At 34.8% G+C, this 22823-nt stretch overlaps 1 protein-coding gene across 7 annotated transcripts in view; it reads left to right on the top strand.

The window, feature by feature from the left end:
• The window catches only part of LOC143237789 (protein grainyhead-like), a 119141-nt gene extending 97109 nt beyond the window's left edge, over positions 1-22032 (top strand). For 6 of the 7 annotated variants that reach the window (XM_076477381.1, XM_076477376.1, XM_076477378.1 and 3 more), the window contains 11 exons: positions 688-799; positions 6409-6503; positions 6813-6869; positions 7392-7493; positions 8408-8474; positions 9191-9324; positions 13968-14047; positions 15740-15840; positions 17285-17370; positions 19192-19256; positions 19762-22032. In XM_076477381.1, coding sequence (XP_076333496.1) covers positions 688-799; positions 6409-6503; positions 6813-6869; positions 7392-7493; positions 8408-8474; positions 9191-9324; positions 13968-14047; positions 15740-15840; positions 17285-17370; positions 19192-19256; positions 19762-19879 — 1017 coding nt within the window. In that variant the 3' untranslated portion in view covers positions 19880-22032. Of the gene's footprint in view, positions 1-687; positions 800-6408; positions 6504-6812; positions 6870-7391; positions 7494-8407; positions 8475-9190; positions 9325-13967; positions 14048-15739; positions 15841-16214; positions 16328-17284; positions 17371-19191; positions 19257-19761 lie in introns of those variants that run through there. The other variant, XM_076477380.1, reaches the window with a different exon arrangement.
• The last annotated feature ends 791 nt before the right edge of the window (positions 22033-22823 follow it).

The raw sequence follows: 22823 nt of genomic DNA, 5'->3' as shown, positions 1-22823 counted from the left end.
ACGTACTAAGGTTGTGGTTATTGAGTTTTTATAAACGTTTAAATCTTTCATATGTTAATTCTGAACTTATCCTCAATTGTTTTCAGTATTTTTCACTTAGGTTAGCAGCTTTGATACCAGATGTTAAGTGTTGTTAGACTAAACGTCTGTCTTTAAGTGTTCCAGAGAGAAAGAACGTGCTTTATTTTGTAATCAGTGGTTACCTTGGTGGCGTGTAATGTTTCTAACAATTTTTACCCAAGTTAGTTGGTTTTCGTAACCTCAGGCTATGACACTACACATTGACCTCAGTCAGATTTTGTGGCACATTAGATTCACGCAGAACCTTATTACTGATAGTGCCTCACTGACGTCACTCAGACTATGTTGTTTTTATTTTTATGGTTATCTCTGGCTGTAGGTCATAACTTCGTAGTCATGTTTTTGGATTTTTCAGGGAGATTCAAACATGTCGGAACCATATTGTATTTGAATACCTAAATCATGGACAGCAGGCTTATTTGCTAAAAATATATGACAAAAATTATTTTTAATTCATACATCACTTAGGAACCGGAAACATGCGCTTTATTTGATGTTGAAACATCGTGTCTTTTATTATAGTTACAAAGCTGTTGGATACTGTGTGAAACTTATGTCTTAAAGCTGATATCTTAACCTTCAACGATGTTCTTTATTTGTGACTAGTCTGTGATTATGTTGGTATTCCGTGAAGAGAAAACTCCCGAGGATGAGGTTAAGGCGTGGCAGTTCTGGCACGGGCGACAACATAGTGTAAAACAGCGGATCTTAGACGCAGGTACGAATATTTTTTTTATATTTTATAAATTTATTCTATTAAAATTTTCATTTATTTTTTCTGAAGAAACCCTTCTTTTGTAAAGACTAGTCTTAGGTCAATAAAGATTATTCACCGAACTTCTAGGGTTAAGAAATTACAGAAGAAAAACACAAAAAAATGTAATCAAATTTTTGAGTGCATGAGAAGATAACCGTAAAATGATTTGTTACCACCTCGTAAATATTATTATTGTAATTTTATATGTAAAATGGATTGTTATCACTCCATAAATATTGTTATTGTAATCTTATACGTAAAATGGATTGTTACCACCACGTAAATATTATTATTGTAATTTTATATGTAAAATGGATTGTTATCACTCCATAAATATTGTTATTGTAATCTTATACGTAAAATGGATTGTTACCACCTCGTAAATATTATTATTGTAATTTTATATGTAAAATGGATTGTTATCACTCCATAAATATTGTTATTGTAATCTTATACGTAAAATGGATGGTTACCACCACGTAAATATTATTATTGTAATTTTATATGTAAAATGGATTGTTATCACTCCATAAATATTGTTATTGTAATCTTATACGTAAAATGGATTGTTACCACCACGTAAATATTATTATTGTAATTTTATATGTAAAATGGATTGTTATCACTCCATAAATATTGTTATTGTAATCTTATACGTAAAATGGATTGTTACCACCACGTAAATATAGTTATTGTAATTTTATACGTAAAGGGGATCGTTACCACCCCATAAATATTGTTATCGAATCTCTCTCACCTAATATAATTATTTTTAATCCATGGTTGTATTATGATATGACAGTCACTCACACTATTCGTTGGTAAAATAGTAGCCCAATAGTTAGCAGTGGGTGGTGTTAGCTAGCTGTCTGTCACTGCTAAATTTGGAACAGCTAGTTCCAATAGTCTTTGTTTAATTTTGTTCGAAATTCGTGACAAACCAACAAAAACATCTCAAGTTCCTTCAGAAACGAACTGTTCATATCATGAGATATTATCTTTTAGTATAATTTTAGCAGTTACTACGAAAAATATCATGTTATAATGGCATATTTTGTTTATTTGTTTTGAATTTCGCACAAAGCTACACGAGGGCTATGTGCGTTAGCCGTCCCTAATTTAGCAGTGTAAGACTAGAGGGAAGACAACTAGTGATCACCACCCACCGCCAACTCTTGGGCTACTCTTTTACCAAAGAATAGTGATATTGACCGTCACATTATAATGCCCCCACAGCTGAAAGGGCGAGCATGTTTGGTGTGGGATTCGAACCCGCGACCCTCGGATTACGAGTCGAGTGCCTTAATCACCTGGTCATGCCAGGCCAATGACATATTTACATTAGATTTTCCATATACAACCGTACCTTGTGTCTAATATTGCGTTTCATATTGCGAAAAATCCTGGGCTTTGCGCATTTTCCCAGTTGATGCAAGCCGTCTTTGAAATGTAAATATAATTTTACATTTTAAAAAGAACAATATAATTCTCAATATTTCTGATCGGTACTCATCTGGTGTAATTGATCCATTCCAAGAACGTGTGTGAATGGTAATTCCAGTTTATCAACTGCAGCTATTTCTTTTGTGAAAGAAAGATAATTGCGAATATGCGCGTTATAAAATATTTCACCATTAATTATTAATTACTGGATATTAGAATATTCGTTACAATTTTTTGAATACGTCCAATTATTAGAAAGCTCAAGGTTTCATTTGGGTGATTAAAATAACGCATATACCAAACACAACAATGATTTTAGTAAAGATAATAGAATAAATGTTCAGTGATATTGTGATGTGAATGAAATCTTAAAGTTATATTAGGACTAATTACATTACTGTGGTCGGTCCACAATCCATCCTCCTAGCTGGTCAGGATCGAGCAAACAACGCAAACTTTGGACTCTGGTTTTAATAAGATTCAAAAAAACCTCAAAAGTATAAGCTTTTGACATCTTACTTGTACCGCAGAGAAAATTGTTCTTCGAATTTATTAAAACAAATTATTATTTTTGTATCTGAGAACGGCTGTTATGGGTATTAATACTTTTATTGATAAGCAGAGAACAGCGTTTCGACCTTCCTAGGTCATCTTTAGGTTAACAAAGAGAGTTTGAATGTAGCCGTTGCCGGACATGTCTTAGGGACGAAAGTATAAACGGGTACGGGATTGTAGGGGACGTTGCAGTTGGAAGTTAGGTTATTAATTAGTATAGGTATAAAGGTGTTTATTTATATTAGTTTAATTTTGGTGTTATTTGCTGTATAAGTAGGACTTCTTTGATTTTGCCTTTGCATAAACCTCATAAACCAGATTGTCCATTACGACCAATAATGTCCACATATGAATCGTTTAATTACAATCTTGGTAATTACATAGCATGGGCATTCTCCATATATGTAACATCAGCCAGCTCATTCATCAAAGACTCTTTTCATATCAAATCTAACCTTAATCAACTTAATCATAAAGCCTTAATGGCCAGTTTCAACGTCATATCCCTTTTTACAGAAGTCCCAACCACTGAAGCTTGCAATATAGCCTTAGAACTCTATATCCGAGACCCTAACCTATCAATAGACATTCGCAGCAACCAATTAGCAACCCTCATTGAATTCACCACGATGAAGACAAACTTCATGTTCAACAACCACAACTATATACAAACAAATGGCCTAAGCATGGGCAACCCAGTATCACCAGTTCTAGCCAATATTTTTATGGTACAAGTTGAAACACAAGCAATTAACACAGCATTACATCTACCACTATACTGGTACAGATATGTAGACGACACGATTGCGGGATTCACATCTACATAACACACACTTATTTTTTTCAATCACATTAACTCTATACATCCTAACATTACCTTCACATGTGAACAGGAAGAAAGCAATTAAATATCATTTCTTAACCTCAAAATTACAAGAACCGATACACAATTTAAAACATGAATCCACCGAAAAATCACCCATACTGGACGATACAAAACAAAATCAACATAGTAAGTAACCAGATAAACACAGCCATAAACTATGCTCACCAGATAAAATTAACGACGAATTAGACAAAATAAAACAATACTTCATCAACATCAATAAGTTTCCTCTACAAACCGTAGAAAGCATTATACGCACACACCTAGACAAAAAGCAAAATCAAGTAACAAAAGTAAATATACCCCACAATTTCAAAAATCACGAAACCATATACTACTGCATACCATATATTCCCGACATCAGCAGAAAAATAACCAACATTTGGCAAAAACTAGTAACAAAATATGACATTCCATTTAATACCAAATTTATTCAAAAATCAGGCATAAAACTAAGGTCTATGCTATGTAAAAACTACACTGACAAACACAACACCAACATTATTTATAAAATACAATGTAATAACTGCCACGACTTTTGTATTGGAGAAACAAGTAGAAAAATGGAAACCAGAATCAAAGAACACAGAAAGTCACCTTCACACACTTTCGAATACTGCAAATCAAATAAACACAACATGTAGAATTTTCTGATAAACACAGAAGTTATTGCTATAGTAATGTGGTAGCTATAGTAATTAACTCTACCAACCTGATAAACACAGAATAAGATACTAAGTAGGGAAACAAATATAAACAAACGCAAATTATATATGTAACAAACAGTTAGTACGGATAGAGAAAGCACTATGTAGAGGAGCGAACAACGTTTCGACCTTCTTCGGTCATCGTCAGATTCACAAAGAAAGAAAGAGGTAACTGACCGATAGCTGACCATATGTTTGAAGGGGTTGTGTAACTGACTGTAGGAATGTAGAGGACATGCTAGATGTTTGATTATATTTATTAATATAGGTATAAAGGTGTTCCTTTGTATTGGTTTATTTTGGGCTTGAGTTGTTGTATAAGTAAGGCTTCTTTAATTTTGCGTTTGTTTCCTTACTTAGTATCTGGGTGTTTTCTATGGTTATGTTGTGTTTATTTGATTTGAAGTGTTCAAAAATGTGGAAAGGTGTTTTTTTTTGTATTCTTTGAATCTAGTTTCTATTTTTCTGCTTGTTTTTCCAATATAAAAGTCGTAGCAGTTGTTGCATTGTATTTTATAAATTATGTTGGTGTTGTGTTTGTCAGTGTAATTTTTACATAGTATGGACTTTAGTTTTGTACCTATTTTTTGAATAAATTTAGTGTTTACTGGAATGTTATGTTTTGTCATAAGTTTTTTTCCAAGTGTTGGTTATTTTTTCGCTGATGTCGGGAACATATGATATGCAGCAGTGTAAGGTTTTGTAGTTTGTTGTATCTTGGGATTTATTGTTGTTTGCTGTTGGTCTAGGTGTGTGTGTATAATGTTTTTCACGGTTTTTTTGAGGAAATTTGTTGATGTTAATGAAGTGTTGTTTTATTTTGTTGATTTTTATCTGGTGAACATAGTTTTGTGGCTGTGTTTATTTCATTTCTTAATATGTTGAGTTTTTGTTTTGTTTCTTGTACTGAGTTGCAGGGAATGTATAATCCAGTGTGGGTGATTTTATTGTGGATTTCTGTTTTAAATTGTGTATCAGTTCTAGTGACCTTGAGGTTCAGAAATGCTATTTGGTTAGTTTTTCCTGTTCACAGGTGAACTTAATGTTGGGGTGTATCGAGTTAACGTAGTTGAAAAAACTAAGTGTGTGGTGTGTAGGTGTGAATCCAGCAGTTGTATCATCAACATACCTGTACCAGTATAGTGGTGAGTGTAAGGCTGAATTGATCGCTTGAGATCCAATCTGTGTCATAAAAATGTTGGCTAGAACTGATGACACGGGATTCCCCATACTTAAGCCATTTATTTGTAAGTAGTTTTGGTTATTGAACATAAAGTTAGTTTTGGTGGTAGTGAATTCTATAGGGGTTGCTAATTGGTTGCTGGGGATGTGTATGAATGGGTTAGGGTCTTGGTTATAAAGTTAGGACTTCTGTAAAGTGTTTATGATTTAGTTGATTAAGAATGTATTTAAAGTTAAAAGGGTCTTTGAAAAAGGATCAGGCTGATGTTACATATTTAAAAAATGCCCATACTATATATTTACAAAGGTTGTAGTTAAATGATTCATAGATCGACATTATGGGTCGTAGTGGACAATCTGGTTTGTGAGGTTTGGGGGTGCCGTATAGTTGTAGTGTGCTTGACTCGGTTTGGTTTAGGTTGTTTTGAATTTCGCGCAAAGCTACTTGAAGACTAGCTGCGCTAGCCGTCCGTAATTTAGCAGTGTAAGACTAGAGGAAAGGCAACTAGTCATCACTACCCACCGCCAACTCTTGGGCTACTCTTACTAACGAATAGTGGGATTGACCGTCAAATTATAACGCCCCCACGACTGAAAGGGTGACCGTATTTGGTATCACAGGGATTCGAACCTGCGTGAGTCGGTTCTGCACAGGTAATAATAAATGTTTTCTGAGATTGTTTTTGTTCATGAATGTCGACTGTGAGTATAAGTAACGATGTTTCACATTCCTTTCACCTCTCTGATAGTGTTTGCTTCATACATATTCAATTTTTTTTTTTTTTTTTTTTTTTAAGATACCAAGAATAGTTCTGGAATCTTGGGCCAAGTAGAAGATGTTACTCATAACGCCATAGCCGTTTACTGGAACCCCCTTGAAAGTCCGGCAAAGGTAAATAGAATTCTGTGTATATAGATATATTCTTCTACGAAGAAGGTCAGTTGTTATACATGAAATCGACTATGTACATTATTGTGTGAATTCGAATCAATCCTAATCGCAAAGATTCATTTTTGAATATCTTTGAATTTTTTATCAGTACCGAACTATACGAACGACCCCCTATATATGTATCCGGGCTCTTCATTCCTTCCATATAACACAATGAGGGATGTTGTATTTTAAATTACATTAAAATAATGAATGGGTTTAGAGTTTTAAGAGTTAGTTAATTTTAATAAATGATATCATTATTTATAGATCAATGTCGCAGTACAGTGCCTAAGTACAGATTTTAGTAGCCAGAAAGGAGTTAAGGTAAGGGACCGATTGTATGTTAAAAAATTTATAGAAATAGGGAAAGCACTAAAAGTGTATGCTCGTACGTTTTAAAATAGGTGTAAGAAAAGATATGTTGGCGGAAAAATTACATACAAATATGCTAGGACTAACTTGTATGAATATAAAACCCTCATGTAGACCAGGGAGAAGTAATTGTTTGTTGATTTCATGTTATTACTTGTGGTTCTAAGTTTTAGAGTTGCACCATTACAAACACAACAGAGCTATATTCAAAATAGGGAGTAAAGTGTTCTATTACGTTTATTTATGATATTTGCAAATTTCAATATTTGATTATTTTGCAAATGTTTGTTTGCGTGTTTTAATTTTCCCAAAGCTGTGAACTTTGATTCTGCTAAATTCTAGAAACATTTTTATTATCAGTTTCAGCTGACGAACTGAATCGTTCCTGACCTTGTGTTTCTGTTAACATTATTTGGTTTTAGTTTCATCATCATTGTTTGGTTTTCCTGAGTTTTGCTCTATATATTTTTTTAGGGTCTTCCTCTACACTTACAAATCGACACGTTTGACGACTGTAGAGAAGGGGTTAACCCCATACACCGAGGTTTCTGTCAGATAAAGGTTTTTTGTGACAAGGTAAGTGTTTTATAATTAATCATAGGAGCTAACGAAAGAATCGCGTGTTCCTTGTTTAAACACAATTAAACTTATGTAAGACACACAATTAAATGTACCTACATCGTTTGTTCAACGAAGTAAGGAAAACATAAAATCATCCAGTCCAGTACTGTAGAATAACCTGTCACTGACTAACTTGTTTCTTTGTTTGTTTTTTGGAATTTCGCACAAAGCTACTCGAGGGCTATCTGTGCTAGCCGTCCCTAATTTAGCAGTGTAAGACTAGAGGGAAGGCAGCTAGTCATCACCACCCACCGCCAACTCTTGGGCTATTCTTTTACCAACGAATAGTGGGATTGACCGTCACATTATAACGCCCCCACGGCTGGGAGGGCGAGCATGTTTAGCGCGACGCGGGCCCAAACCCGCGACCCTCGGATTACGAGTCGCACGCCTTACGCGCTCGGCCATGCCAGGCCACTGAGTAACTTAACACTAAAGAATTATAAATATTTTATACTATTTTTGTATTTTCTCAGATGATTTTCTCATCTGAGGAATAACCAATAAGAAACATTGAAAGAGGTACTGTTTATACAGACGTGGTATGTGTTACTACTTGTCTGGACATACATCACAGTATAGTTATCGGTAGGAGACGTTGAAGGACTTGATTAAAAAAAAAAAATATTCGGGCTCAAATTTAGGACCGTGCAAAGTAACACCAAGATGTTGGATATCCTATTTTTAAATTTATTATGTAGCTCAATGTATGTCATATGCCTGGGCGAACTCAGTGTGCCCTTTCTACCTGATGTACACCCTAAAAGCTCGATAAGGGCTAGGTACAAATCATAATATTTCGTGTCTAGTGCAGGTAATTTTTTTCGTTCATAGTGTGGATTTTAATGTCACCTTTTCGTGAATTTCAGGGAGCTGAACGCAAAACCCGAGATGAAGAACGAAGAGCGACAAAGCGAAAACTAAGTGCAACAGGAAGTGAGTATCAGTGAGTGATTATGTTATCAGCTGCCCATGAAATAACTAAAGACAGGTAACAAGTGCATTGTTCCAGCGTTCTTATTAGAATAACTGAAAGTATAAAAAAGAAATGATGTGTTTTCATAATAATTTTAGATACCATTTTCCCGTTATGTTGTGATAGATTATAAACAGAATAAAATCAGCTGATATCTTATTATAAAATAACATCACACGAAAGAAGAATAAGCACAAATTTATTAAAATTGTGTTTACTTTTAACAACTGAACATTTACTGAGATATATTGATCAGTTCAATATAATGTATTTCAGTGGAACTTTAAACAGAGTAAAGACAATAAGTATAGGATTTTTAATGGACTGCAGCATAGAAGCCGAAAGTCGCCCGTGTTTCATTCAACGGGAAGTTGTAGCTTTTTGAAAAGTTCTGATCTTTACAAAATAAAAATAACAATAAACTGTTAAAGTAGCTTTTATTTCTTGCGCCATCTATTGATATAAACAGGCGGTAGTGTTGAAATTTGAGTAAATTGTTTCGTTATGTTATTATAGTGTAAAAGTCGTATAAAAAGCCAGTTTTCTTCTAAAATCAGGTGATTAATATTGCTACTTACATTTTGTAAATAATTTTCTCTAAGGTATGATTCTTGCCTTCACTGTCAACTATAAGGATTTCTAAGCTAATTAGTTATTTCCTATCCATATAATTTAGATACGAGAAAGAAAATGGAAGAAATGTATTATCCGCCGTGCGACAGATCAGAGTTCTACTCAATGAGTGACCTTTCCAAACCTCCAGCCTTTTTCACTCCCACTGTCGACTTGGAAAAGATGAACCAGAACAAAGTGATTTGCACTTTTTTCTTCTATAAACATCTCTGTAACTTAAACCTTTCCTTGTGACAATCATAAATTGTACAATCCAGTGTTATTTAATGATTTCTACTGTTGCTTATTCGGTTTTATTCAATTATGTATCCTAGCAACTTCTGATAATTAGTTGCACGTGATAATTTGTTCCATTTGGTTCGTCTAGCTTAGGTTTCTTTCTTCAAAACTCACAAAGCAACCTGCTAGTTTGTGACCTACATACATCTCGTCTAACCCTTTTATATTTTTTGTCAGACAGGTATCTGGAATTTTATGTTCCTTGGTTTCTACGTGTGACACAATAAATACATTGTTAGGAAATCCGTAATTGTTTAGAACTTTAGGCGTTAGTCGAAGGTGATATTACACTCTTGTGAGTATGTCCTGGCGTTGAATTAATAACTTCAGTGAAGTCAACAACGAAAATTCCCGTAGTTTAATGTAGCTGTCAGTTTTACTAACTTTCTGATTGTTTTCTGGTGTGTGTCACATGGAAACCTGTTAGCACAATTTTTCCTTCAAGACTGGCAGCAAAATATTAACCATGTAAGCTGTGTCTGGGAAAGTTGACTGTTTGGTCATGTATTTAGTAGTTATTTATAATATGTAATTAAAATATCTACCAGTTTAGTATATTGTCTACAACGATAACAGAAATAAAGTTTATTAAAATGTGCATGCAACGTAACTGCAGGATTACAATGTGTTGTGAACGTAACTGCAGGATTACAATGTGTTGTGAACGTAACTGCAGGATTACAATGTGTTGTGTTAAATGACTCTGATGGTGAATCTTTTAATAGTTGCCTTTTATTCGTTTAAGCGACAGAACCAGAAACAGCAAATTTCAAGGCCGTACTTCAAATGTATTTCTCTTTGTAAATTGATCATTTGGAAAATGGTACATCATTAGACTCGCCCTCCTGAAATGTAAATTATTAAGTGCATAAGTAACTGTTCAGAAACCTTCAGTTCTATCTGTATTTTAACGTGTTTAGTATCGGGTTTTAAATCCTCAGTTCCACACTACCTTCTAAAAGTATGTATTGGATATGATTGGTTTGTCCAAAGTCACCAGTGTCTACTAAAATAACCGAGAAATTTCACTTTAGTGTAAAATGGCCCCTCGGTGTGGATTCCTGTACGTCGTGAGAGGACCTCCCAGGGAAGGTTCTGTTCTTTCAGTTTACCTCCTCTGGAATCTAAACATCCACCCACGTGTTTGTCGTACGTGGTGACCCATGAAGGGGAGGAGAGGATCCTGGTAGTTGAGGGGTCCAATCCTAACACAATCGGCTGGTCCATTTGGGCTAAGGTCAACCAAGTACCTGGGTTGGATGTTCTCAACAGGCGTTGTGGACATTGTATCTGATACTGGTGTTTGGGTATAGTGCTCACGACACCCTGGCGTTGCTGCAGTGTCCTTTTATCACATTGTAGTGCATCCCCACGTAGGGCTCAATGGTGGGTGGTGTCAGTGGGCACTGAAATATTCCTCTTTTATTATGGATCCTCCAAATAAAAACTTAAATAAAATAGTGAAAAAACAGTCCATAGGTAAACGATCACGTCTTGAAGATTCTTAGCAGCAATCTTCAACATCTGTACCACCTGTTGTACTTCGTTTTCTTATCCTACATTCTCTTTCAGACAAACCTTTAGGGCAGATGTCTCCCTTTTTCATTCAGAAGGGAGTAGAGGGACTTGCTGGCTCTCCAAAGTCAGTAAAGAACCTTCGATTTGGTAACATTGGTGGAAAGATCCACATCTCAACACAGTAAATTCCTCTTGCATTCAAAGGCGATTGGGGATATACTTACTGAGGTTACACCTCATGCTACTTTGAATTCATCATGAGGCATTATTGTTGAGAGGAATATGAAGAACATCCTCAAGCTGAAGATTATCGCTGGTTTCTCCACCAAAGGTGTTTCTGCAGTGAAGCGTATCTCCACTCAAAAAGATGGAATTATGATGCTGACCAATATTCTCATTCTGACATTTACATCACCATGTTCACCTGCCACCATCAAGGCAGGTTATCTTAATTGCAGGTTACGACCATACATTTCAAACTCTCTCCAATGGTTCGGTCACTCAAAGACGTCATGTCGTGGTTCATTTACATATGCTCATTGCAGTGGCAAGGACCATGATGCTTATGAGTGTAAAACTGACCCTCATTGCGTCAGTTGCAATGGCTCTCACCCATTTCGTTCTTGCCCTAAATGGTTGGAAGAAAAAGATATGCAGCATTTGAAAACGATTCATAACATTACTTATCCTGAGGCTCAAAAGTTGCTGTCCACCACTTCGTCTTGGATGTATGCTGCTGTATTTAGTTCCATTACTACAGTAGGGGTGCAGACGGATCTCTCTGTATTTCCAAAAGAATCATTCTCAAAACAAATGAAAAGTCTTTTGACCTCCATGATTAAACAAGTTGATGAATCAACTTCAACACCCATCTCTGACCCTTACATACATCTCAAGATCCACTTCCTTTGGTTCCGGGTAAGAGCATTTCCTCGGATACATCTTCTTCTCCCACCTCAAGATGCAAAACAACCATTCGTTCACATCCTGATTCACTGAAATCCTCTTCCAACAGCAAAGACCTGACCAATCGACTCATGATCCATGGAGGTCAGTAGACTTCCCTCGAATAAAGACAGTAAAGAAAAAAGACGTGGTCGTAAACAGAAGGATTCTCCACCCAATTCACCTACACATAAATAAAAATGGCCACCTTGATACAATGGAACTGTCGAGGTTTACGTTTTAATCTGGATGACATCAAAACACCGATTGCTTCCTACCATCCTGTGTGTCTTTCCTTACAGGAAACATTATTGAAACCTGCCAATACAATCATCTTCTGGCGGTTTTCTTTGTACAGAAATGATAGGCTGTGTGATGAACCAGTGCATGAAAGGGTGGTACTGTTGGTTTATCAGCATGTGTCTACCCTGTCTTTGTCCCTCGACACACCCTTGGAGGCCGTAGCCATCCGTGTTTCATCCGTAATGGTCATACCATTACTGTTTGTTCTCTCTACCTGTCGCCTGGAGAGACCTATGATCAATCAGACCTTGATGCTGCCATTGAACAGTTGCTGTCTCCTCTTTTGCTCCTGGGGGACTTTAATGGACATCATCCCCTCTAGGGATGTGCTGATATTGATGGGAGAGGCCACTCTGTAGAGCGTATGCTCTCTGATCACAACCTTTTTCTTTTCAGTACTGGTTCTTCCACTTATTTTCATGCACCTAGTCTGTCCTTTACTGCTATTGATCTCTCAGTTTGATCCCCTTCATTATTCTCCCATTTTTCATGGAGGGTTGACAATAATCCACGAGGCAGAGATAATTTTCCTACATTTTTGAGAGAGACTGGCCGTGGTTGGTGCCACCCGACTCGAGTACCCCAGTGGAAGCTGGATCATGCAAACTGGCCTACTTTCACTGCTCTCGCAGAACTTGATCCTGCTATCGTCTGTAAGCCATCAGTAGACGACTGTGTGGCAGTAGTAGCTGATTGTATTATACAAGCAGCTGCTCAATGTATACCTAAAACCTCGACACGTTTTTCACCATATCCTCGTCCATGGTGGAATCCTACCTGCCACATGGCACGGAAGGCTCAAAAACAGGCCTGTGATACTTTCCTTAGATATCCCACATTCTCAAACTACATCACTTTCCAGCAGGCCCACGCACATGCTCGGTGGATAAGATGTCAAAGCCAGAAGTCATGTTGGATTAAGTTCACAACCAGCATATCTTCTCCACAAGTTCCAAGGTCATATTGGACAAGATTATAAAGGTCGGTGAGCAATATAATTGCTGTCCCCCTCTTGCTCTCTGATGGCCAGGAAGTAGCTCATACCCAGAGCATCGCCGATACTCTAGGTGAAAGTTTTTGCCGGGTATCTATCACTTCTGCTTCTTCTTCCACCTTCTTAGTCATCAAGACTCGGGCAGAGCGATCACCTCTTTCCTTCTGAGCTGATTGTCTCTGTGACTATAATCATTCCTTTACACTGGTGGAACTCAAACTGGCCCTTCATCAGTCTGGCAATACATCAGTTAGACCTGATGATGTACACTATGAAATGCTGCGCCATCTGTCTCCTGCTTCTCTTTCTATTCTGTAGACTAGATGTAAACATTGGTTTTAATGCTATTTATGTTTCTTTTTAACTTTGTTTTGTTTTACCTTAATTTTCTTTTGTGAATTTTACAAAATTTTCTTTAATTTTAACTTTTTACCGGATATTTGGCACAAATAGCCTAGCTGTTTTGTGCTATAAATCAATCAACCAACCTTAGCGTGGAATGGAATAAATAAGTTGTTTATCTGATTACAATAAATCAGTCTGATACAGCTTATAAACGAAGGGTCAGTAAATAAAGTATGATTTAAATTTCCCAATTGTACCGTTGATCCGAAACGTTTACAAACTGTTTTTCTTTAATAATCACTAAAACGTATATGTAATATGAATTTTTAGTAAATGACCTTTCAGAGACCGTTTCATTATTTTTCAAACAGTATACTGTTTTGTTATTGGATAACATTAGGTCACAGTGTATAACCGTTATTTTCTTCCATCCTAGTTGTCCGGAATGGAATTATCATTGTACACAACTCCACCACCAAGTCATCCAGAGACGAATGAAGAACAACTTCTTGAAAGGTAAATTCAGCTGTTCACTAATTTAAAGTAAGTGTTAAGACAAATTTAGTTACGTAACTCAGTTAGAGTTGGACGTTGTGTTTATAACTCATTGAAGTCGAAATTATCTAACGTCGCGTAAAGTCTAGGATATAACGAGCAGACGATAAAGTAATAAACATACGAATAGTGTGAGATAAACGAGAAAAGTAGAGAGAGAGACAAAGCAGACATTAACTGTTAGGCCTAACAGTTGATACATATTAGTGAGATTAACGATCTTAAGAGATAACAAGAATACTTTATTTCGACAAAGAGAGTTCTAAACTATTTGAACCAGTTTATGTGAACTTTGTCAGAAAAGTAGACGTTTATTGGAAGTAGGCTTGAACATTAAACAGAACCAATCGATTTTAAAAGTACAGGACACATCCGTGGTAACTCGACGAAACGTAACTGAACTATGATCGGATAGTTTGGCGATAGTAATAAAGAAAAATGGTTCCGCTTGCCAACTGAAGTTTTAAAACAACTGATTAGAGCTAATTTTACTTTGACAACAAGAAGAGAACTGTACGGTGTTTATAATAGGCGTGTGAAGAAACTTTGTATTATTCTATCTTCACACTAAAAGGAATCGTAAAATAGGTTAAATGTGTTATTAAATAAATTCAACCTAAAATCTAGTTTATTGTCCCTTAGTGTTTTAAGGGTTAACGTGTTTGTTTGAACTTCGATCCATTAGTTTAAGTTCCGCCTGTAGTTATAGGTAGGTTATAATATAAATCACACTAAATACATTGTGTAATCAACATTACATTCTATATTATTAAAAATATATTTTATTGCTTTAGTGTGAAGACAAATTAGTGATAAAAAGAACTAATATAATCGGTTCTTAAACTTTAGGCTTAACAGTTTCAGCGGTAATAGGAATGTGCCGCGCAGGTTATAGTAAGGAAATTTAAAATAAAACCTTTACGCTCTGTCAACACTAAAATTGGATTTTCACATTTCGCAAGAAGTCATTTTGAGAAGATTTACGTCAACAGTTTGTCGTTTCCCCTACACTGTCTAGATTGCCTGTATGAAAAGTTAAAAAGGTTAAACGACTTTGTAAAATTATGAACGCGATACTTAAATGTTTCCACATGGTAGAGGTTTTAGAAAGTTCAATAAGGGTACCCTGCATCTCAGGATGGCTGGTATGGGTGATGACACTTTTATAACGTTTCGACCTTCTTAGGTCATCTTCAGGCTAACAAAGAGGGAGAGTTTGCAATTGACCGTTGCCGGGCATATGTCTTAGAGACTAGAGTGTAAACGGGTACGGGATTGTAGGGGGCGATGCAATTAGGTGTTAAGTTATCAATTAGTATAGGTTTATATAAAGGTGTTTTTTTTTTTATATTGGTTTTAGTTGTTATATAAGTGGGGCTTCTTTGATTTTGCGTTTGTTTATATATACAACAACTAAAACCAAAATTAAACCATTTTTACTTGAAGTGAGTTTATTGTTATCACGAAAAGAGTACCACCCTCTTGTGCTAAAAATATTTCTGGGTTTTGCACAAAACTTAGTGATGAAATTTTAGTTCAGGGACTGTTTGATATTTTTTGGATAATTTACGAGCCATGTTTTTGTAATTGACTTCAACTTTTAAAGGATTACTTTTTTTTTGAAAGCGTTTTGTTTTTGGCTTCTTTTCATAGTGAATCTCATGATAAAAGTGACGAAAGTAGTGCCAATAGTGACTTGGTTCCTCGCCCTCTTGTGGCAGCCAAACGAATGAAATTGTTCCCAACGGACAGAGGTGAGTAAAACTCGTGACAACTTACTGGATGTTAATACTAAGGTTGATACTGTGTTCATTCGGTTGAGAGTAGTTTTGAATTTTATCGAGTCAATCTGATTCTTTCATTGCTTTAATATGAACATTTTCTGTCAAAATAAGATAACTTGCTCTATATTGTAGTTGAAGGTTTTGTGCAAACAACATTTTTAAATTTTTAATGGCTGACAGTTAACAGCAGAAAACATTGATATATAAAGTTGTGTTTCATAGATGGTACAATAATAAATATATTAAAAACTTGTTACAAAAATTTAGGTATGGCTTTTTACATGCTTCACATTTGATCAGAATTAGGTTTATAAAAAAATGTTTTTTTTTTTCCATAATTTTAGTTTAGTTTTGAAGATGGGACAGGTGAGATGCACCAATGGGTCTCTTGAACATTATTATGTTCAGAGACGGACTGGGACATTGGGCAAAATCTTGGTGACCCCTGTTCCAGTAGGTTTATAATCTGGTTATACTTCCCCAATGCTACTGACTAATCTACTATATATATTATATAATAATGTAGTTAGACTAACGTACCTTTTAATAATGGTATTTTTACAAGTTTGGCGTTTAAAAAACATTAGATATATAAAGCTTCACGTCAACAAGCTATTGGATTGTGTTTACTTCTTTGGTATTTTGTTATCTGTTTCTTAAGTTAGTGTTACTGTTGTTTACATTGGTTGCTCCATTGATGTTTTATAGTAAACGAAATTATTTTATTCATTGTATATTTTCTAATTGTTCTGCGCTAGGTACTTTTATTGTTCAAACCTACGTTTCTGTGCTTAATTATTTCAGTAACTTTAAAAGTAATTAGACGTGTCTTTATGTGAGTGTCCAGTGACTGGTTTTTAATCAGACGTTTTCCTGTGTAAATCCGTTATTCAGAATTTTCTTACACTTTACTTTTTTTTTACGTATTTTGCGCTCATTATTCTATCGATATCCTTCATCAAGAACTTCATTCCAGATAGTGGTCAACTTTTAATGGTCAAATTGTCACTGCATTAATATATAGTTAACACTAACATGTAATATTCTAATCTTTCATTAAACGTATTCATTAACATGTATTTCGTTTAGAGTCATTGTCAATAACGTGCACATAACTGCCCTGTCAGACCCAATTCCAAAAAGTAAGACTTTTGTCCAGAACCACTCAGCCCAAGTCGTATAGGTCCATCCGTAAGATACTCAGAATGAACAGTTGTGATCCAATTAGTGCAAAGCCTACCTGTGAACCTATACTTTACACTAGAATGTTTTTAGATAGGCCTTCATATATCACTGACACTAATTACTCCACTACTGATCATGCTTTTACACCTATGAAAATTATTTCTCTGTGTGCCTCGTGAAATTGCCACGTTTCCATATCACTGATTGAATCTTCCTTTTTGCTACACAGTTCTTCTTTACGTTAGACAGGAGGACGAAGAAGTATTCCACACCTTTCACGTGGTCCCTCCTTCTCTCGCTGGCTTGGCGTCTGCGGTAAGTTGTAATATATACCCTTATAGAAATGAATTCCTGAAACGTAGACACCACTTTTACATTCTAAAGTCACTAGAAATTCAACTGAAACAAAAACCATAATGGGAATACACCTGGAGCGCCATTACTTTCAATTATTGTTGTCTAAACACCAGTAGGTTAGAAATTATGTATCGGTTTTCTGGAATATCTAAGACTAATTACACTTCATATAGGCTTCCTAGAACATTATTAGGCTAAATTCTATATAGATTTTCTGGAATGTTGCCAGGCCTGACTAAAGATGCTGGTTTTTAAATATCGTTAGATGGGCGATTAAATAGTACTTTCTTCGAATATCATTGTGCTATGTGACAGATTACTAGAAGGCCATTACGCTAAAGGTTGTATAGTAGTTTTTATACTTATATTCACTTTGCAGACGATTCTGTTTGCCTATCAGAACACAATACGCAAGTTCTTTGGCTATAATCACGAGTTTACTTACTGGAAGGCGGGTACACCTATTTTCTGTTTGTCTTTATTTCAAACAGAAGTATATAATTGTGTCGCTAGGGGTCAATTTCAAATTTTGATGATTAAACGCTAAGAAGCAAATTAAAAACAAATGTTTCATGATAAGGAAACTGAAACAAATAATAGTTAAACATATCCTTTGTTTCACATTTTTAATGTTCATTAAGATTGAACTCTGAAATGTTACCTTATTACTTATATCAGGGGTTCGGCTCATGATAGTCAGATCCATAATGTAGTTTATGGCTGTGTACGAACTCTGGTGTTTGTACAAGTTAAATTAATATTAACTATGTTAAATGGACGCCACTTAACTTTCTAATTACAACAGCATGGGACTATAGCTACTAGTCCCCACTATTCGTTGGTAAAAAGAGTAGTCCAAGAGATGGCGGTGGGTGGTGATGACTAGCTACCTTCCCTCTAATCTTACACTGCTAAATTAGGGACGGCTAGCGCAGATAGACCTCGAGTAGCTTTGCGCGAAATTCAAAACAAACAAGCTACTAGTCTCTCATTTTTATTTTATTCATATAAAATCACAGACGTTTTGTATCTTTTGTTAAGCAAGTTAAAGTTTCCATAATATGTCTTGGATCAGTAGTCTTAACTTTTACTGAGAAACCTAACATATATATTCCTCAGAGTTTTATTTAAAAAGTAAAGACACAATCCTCAAATATTTATAATCTAAAAGCAATCTAAGAGATTCGTAATCTGAGGGTTGCTGGTTCTCATTCCCGTAACACCAAACATGCTCACCCTTTCAGCCGTGGGGGCGTTGTAATGGTACGATCAATCCCACTATTCGTTGGTAAAAAAGTAGTCCAAGAGTTGGCGGTGAAGACTGCTGCCTTTCCTCCAGTCTTACATTGCTAAATTAGGGACGGCTAGCGCAAATAACCCTCGTGTAGCTTTGCGCGAAATTTAAAAGAAACGAACAAGCAATCTAAGATTTATCATCTTGCAGTATTTTAATAAAGAAGTTTTGATCTTACATATTACGTTTTATTAATCAAACTAAAACAATTATCCTAAACTTATCAAGAGCCATAACACTTTTATTGAAGTTGTTTAATCAATATTTAAGAGAACTAAATTTGTCTTCACCTGCAGTGTTCCTTGAAATTTTTTTTTTTTTAAGTGTGTTGTATTAAAATTAATTTGGGAATTATGCATCAAGAAATTTATTAATAAATGTTTGGTTACACTCACACTCCAGATGTACTGAAGGCTTAATTTTGTCGCACACATTCAAGTACTGCCCCATTGGTTTTTTCATAACAGTTTTTCTGTCATTTTCAGGTGCAGTCCAAATACCAGATTTCAAAGCAAAATATCAGACATTTTTACAAACGTTGTAAGAAAGGGTGAGTTGTTTGTCATTCTAACCTTTGTTCCAAGGTAAAATCAGTGACAATACAGAATATACTAAACTATTTACAAGTAGTCTGTCTTCTGAACTTTCTACGGACAAGTTGTAAGCGGAATGTTAAACATTGTGACGTAGCTAGTAATTAGTGATGTTGTTTAATTAAAAATCGTTTAACTATGAATAACCTCCAAAACTAATAGATACATTGTTTGAACCTCGCCTCTTTTTTTCTTTTTTTTATAGTAGTTTTTTATAGATCTGAACTTGAGATTGTTGTGTCAAAGTTACATTTTTTTTTAAATACCTTTACATTTGGTATTGAACATTAGGCATAATCCATACAAGATTTTTTATGTTATCTCTCTGGGTACTTTACATTTAACCTTAAATTTAGAAAACTATCTTTTTAACGAATGTTTTAGTTTTGAGAAATGCAGGTATGTCATCATAAGTGGTTACTACCAAATCCAGATGTTCTTGTGTTTTCTCTGTTCCTGTAGTATTACTGTACACATGGATGACGAGATTGTTCAACACTACTCCAATGAAGACGCGTTCATTATTGAGTTTAAACAAGTGGATAACGACTTGTTTGACGTAACACTTGTGGAACTATGAAGTCAACGCTTCACATCACAGTTGATGCCTAACTTTTGGGTTACAAATAGCGGTTACTTTGGGATTCGTTAGCCCAAACTAAGTGCTACTATACAAGTTCATATAAACACCTGATTATGTACTGCTAGCTGTAGACAGTGACAGCTGTGTGTAAATCAAATTGGAACTTTACCACTGCAAAACAAAGAGCAACAAAATAATTGAAGAAATTTGATAAAAATGAGTTTGAAAATGGTGATTTTTAACTAGCTGAAAACTGAACCCAGTTTTTTATTTAATGATTTGAAAGTATGAAGTAGCTCTAGGTTAGAACAAGAATTTCTTTGGAAATAAACCTTTAAATCTTTTTCCACTGGCAGTGGCTTTCTTAATAAGCCAGTGAGTACGACTGGTTTCTGATTTGTATATATTTTTATATGGCTTGAGCAAATATATTTTATCAGTAAGTTCCAGTGACTTTTCATGATGTTAAATGTCATTTCTCAAACTAGAGTTGTTGTGTAATATTGAACCAGGTAAAAGGGGTATATGTGCAGGTGGCTGAAAAAAAAAAAAACTTTCAGTATTCCTTGATCTCGCAATGCCATCGCTTTGCTCTGTCATTTTCCAATTCTATATGTAATTTTATTTTTTAATTATATATTACAAGTCAAGTGCTAGTGAGCTGAATTATACAAGTGTTTCAAACTTAAACATTGTTTCATTTTTTAGATTAATTAACCTAATGAGGTGGCAATGAACCCAGTGTTTACAATATTCTAGTGATCAGTGACAGATTGATGAATTATGTTAAATTTCTATAGTAGCATAATTGCCAAAAGTGTATGAAGATTTTTCTTCTTAAAAAAAGTTGTTTTTGGATGCTTGTCCTATAAAACTGCTTCCCCCTGAAGCTAGAATTTCTAATTGTAAAGTTAGTTGTTGAGCAATAATGTAATGAAGCAAGAAAGAACCAAATTTAGAAACTGAGAAATATCAACTGGAGGACAAAATTCATAAACGAAACTTAAGACATTGTATTGAACAGGCACTTAACTCCACAACATGAAGTATGATCTGATACAGTACATTATATCTTCACCATTTAATGATTGGGATAAAGGTTTTAGGTTTTTGTTTCTACTTCAAGTATTATTAGCTTATACAAATATCTTCCAGGAAAGTGGAAAATGTGACAACTATTTTTTTGGATCAATTGAATAAATTCCTATTTTAGTATTTTGAGTGTAGTTGATGAAAAATGCATTGATTTTAATAGTTTAATTTAAATATAAAAATATTCTACCAGTAGTAAGAAGACTAGTTGATTATCAAAATGAAACTGTTAAGTTACTTTTTATAAGAACTCACTTGGAACAGATGCAACCCCTATCTGTCTCCATTAATCAAGTAGTGCTGCATCTTTCAGTTGCTGAAATATGTGATAAGGTGCTATGCTCAATTTATAATGAGAATAACCAATATAAATTGTAGTTCAAGTTTTATAACCAAGAAGTGCATTAGATAAGGACTAAAGATTTTTATTTGTTAATGTTCTGACAAGTGCAGCCATTCTCAAGTGATATGAACAAAGTTCAGCTCTGTTTAAGGTTTTAAAGAAATATCTAACTAAATGTTGAGATTAAGAATTTCAAGGTTATGAGAGTTCTATGTTTTATTGTCTTACCTACATCACTCGTGTATTCAACATCATTGATTAACTCTTACTTCAGACAATACAAGTGAACTTCGGAGTGGTCTAATATCACAAGCCACCATTATAGTTTATAAGAAAGTTTCACATGTCAACAGGTATCCTTACAACAGTATGCAGCCTTGTACATTGTTTTACGAATACCTATATGTGTTTCTCAAATAATTGTTAATCATATTTAACAAAGAGCTCTCGATCCAAGGAGGTAAACAAGATGTGTCTTTAAACACTCTCATATTAAGTGTTGAATGTTATAGTGTCACGTAGATGCTCTATTTTTTGAAAAGTTTACATTTAACAAGGTCTTTTTGTTTCAAGTTTATTCTCTAAATGATATATGTGATTAGTAAGTGCCAAGTCCTTCCACAAGGTAACTGTGGCCTGAATGATATATTAAGGCTGGTAACAGCTTCTTTTTATATGCCTTGGAAAAAATAAAGTGTTTCTTCACTGATGGGAACCCTTGAGTTGATATTAAAAACAATAATGACCAAAATACCATCTAGCCTTCACGGGAAATGAAACAAACAGTCAAACTCTCTTGAATTGTTCCACAGCAACCAGATTTTATGAAAAAGTGCTCATTCCAATACTCATTGTGCAAGTTCATATGACATACCTAAGAAAACAAATGGTTCTTTTGTCAATTGAATACTGTAAAGAATATTTGAAAGTTAAAGAACTCATCCCTAAACTAAACCTACAAAGACTGCAAATTTGTGTTACTACAAGGTAACTACGTAAACCACAATATGATTATTTTCTTTAATAGCAAACAGTCCGTTGAAGAGCCTACCTTACTACCCTGTATTTGCAACTATTAATTTTAAATATAACTGTAGAATTTCATCAAAAAAGGAATTATTCTAATTTGATGTCTATCTTACTGTATCAGGACAGCATACATTGGACTAAACTGTTTGGCAATGTATAGTTAAAAGTTGCTGATTTCAAAAGAATTTACTGTTGAAATATGTTGAATAAAAAACATTAAAAAGAGGCCTCTACAAAATATACACACTATCCTACCTAAAGAATAGCATTAAGTTTGTCCAACTTTGAATACAAAACAAATTCCATTTAGTCAACAACCCAAACTTTCCATACCCCAAGTTTATCCACTGGAGGATGACAGCATCCACTAACATTTGTCTCTTTGGCTGTAAATTAATCCAAACCACAAAAATATTGTGTTAATTATTACAACATTGGGAAAATACTTTTGGCAGAACACACAAAACATTATAAGGA

This window comes from Tachypleus tridentatus, chromosome 13, assembly GCF_004210375.1.
Source record: "Tachypleus tridentatus isolate NWPU-2018 chromosome 13, ASM421037v1, whole genome shotgun sequence".
Taxonomy (NCBI): Eukaryota; Metazoa; Arthropoda; class Merostomata; order Xiphosura; family Limulidae; genus Tachypleus; species Tachypleus tridentatus.
This window is presented reverse-complemented; position numbering and strand designations above follow the sequence as displayed.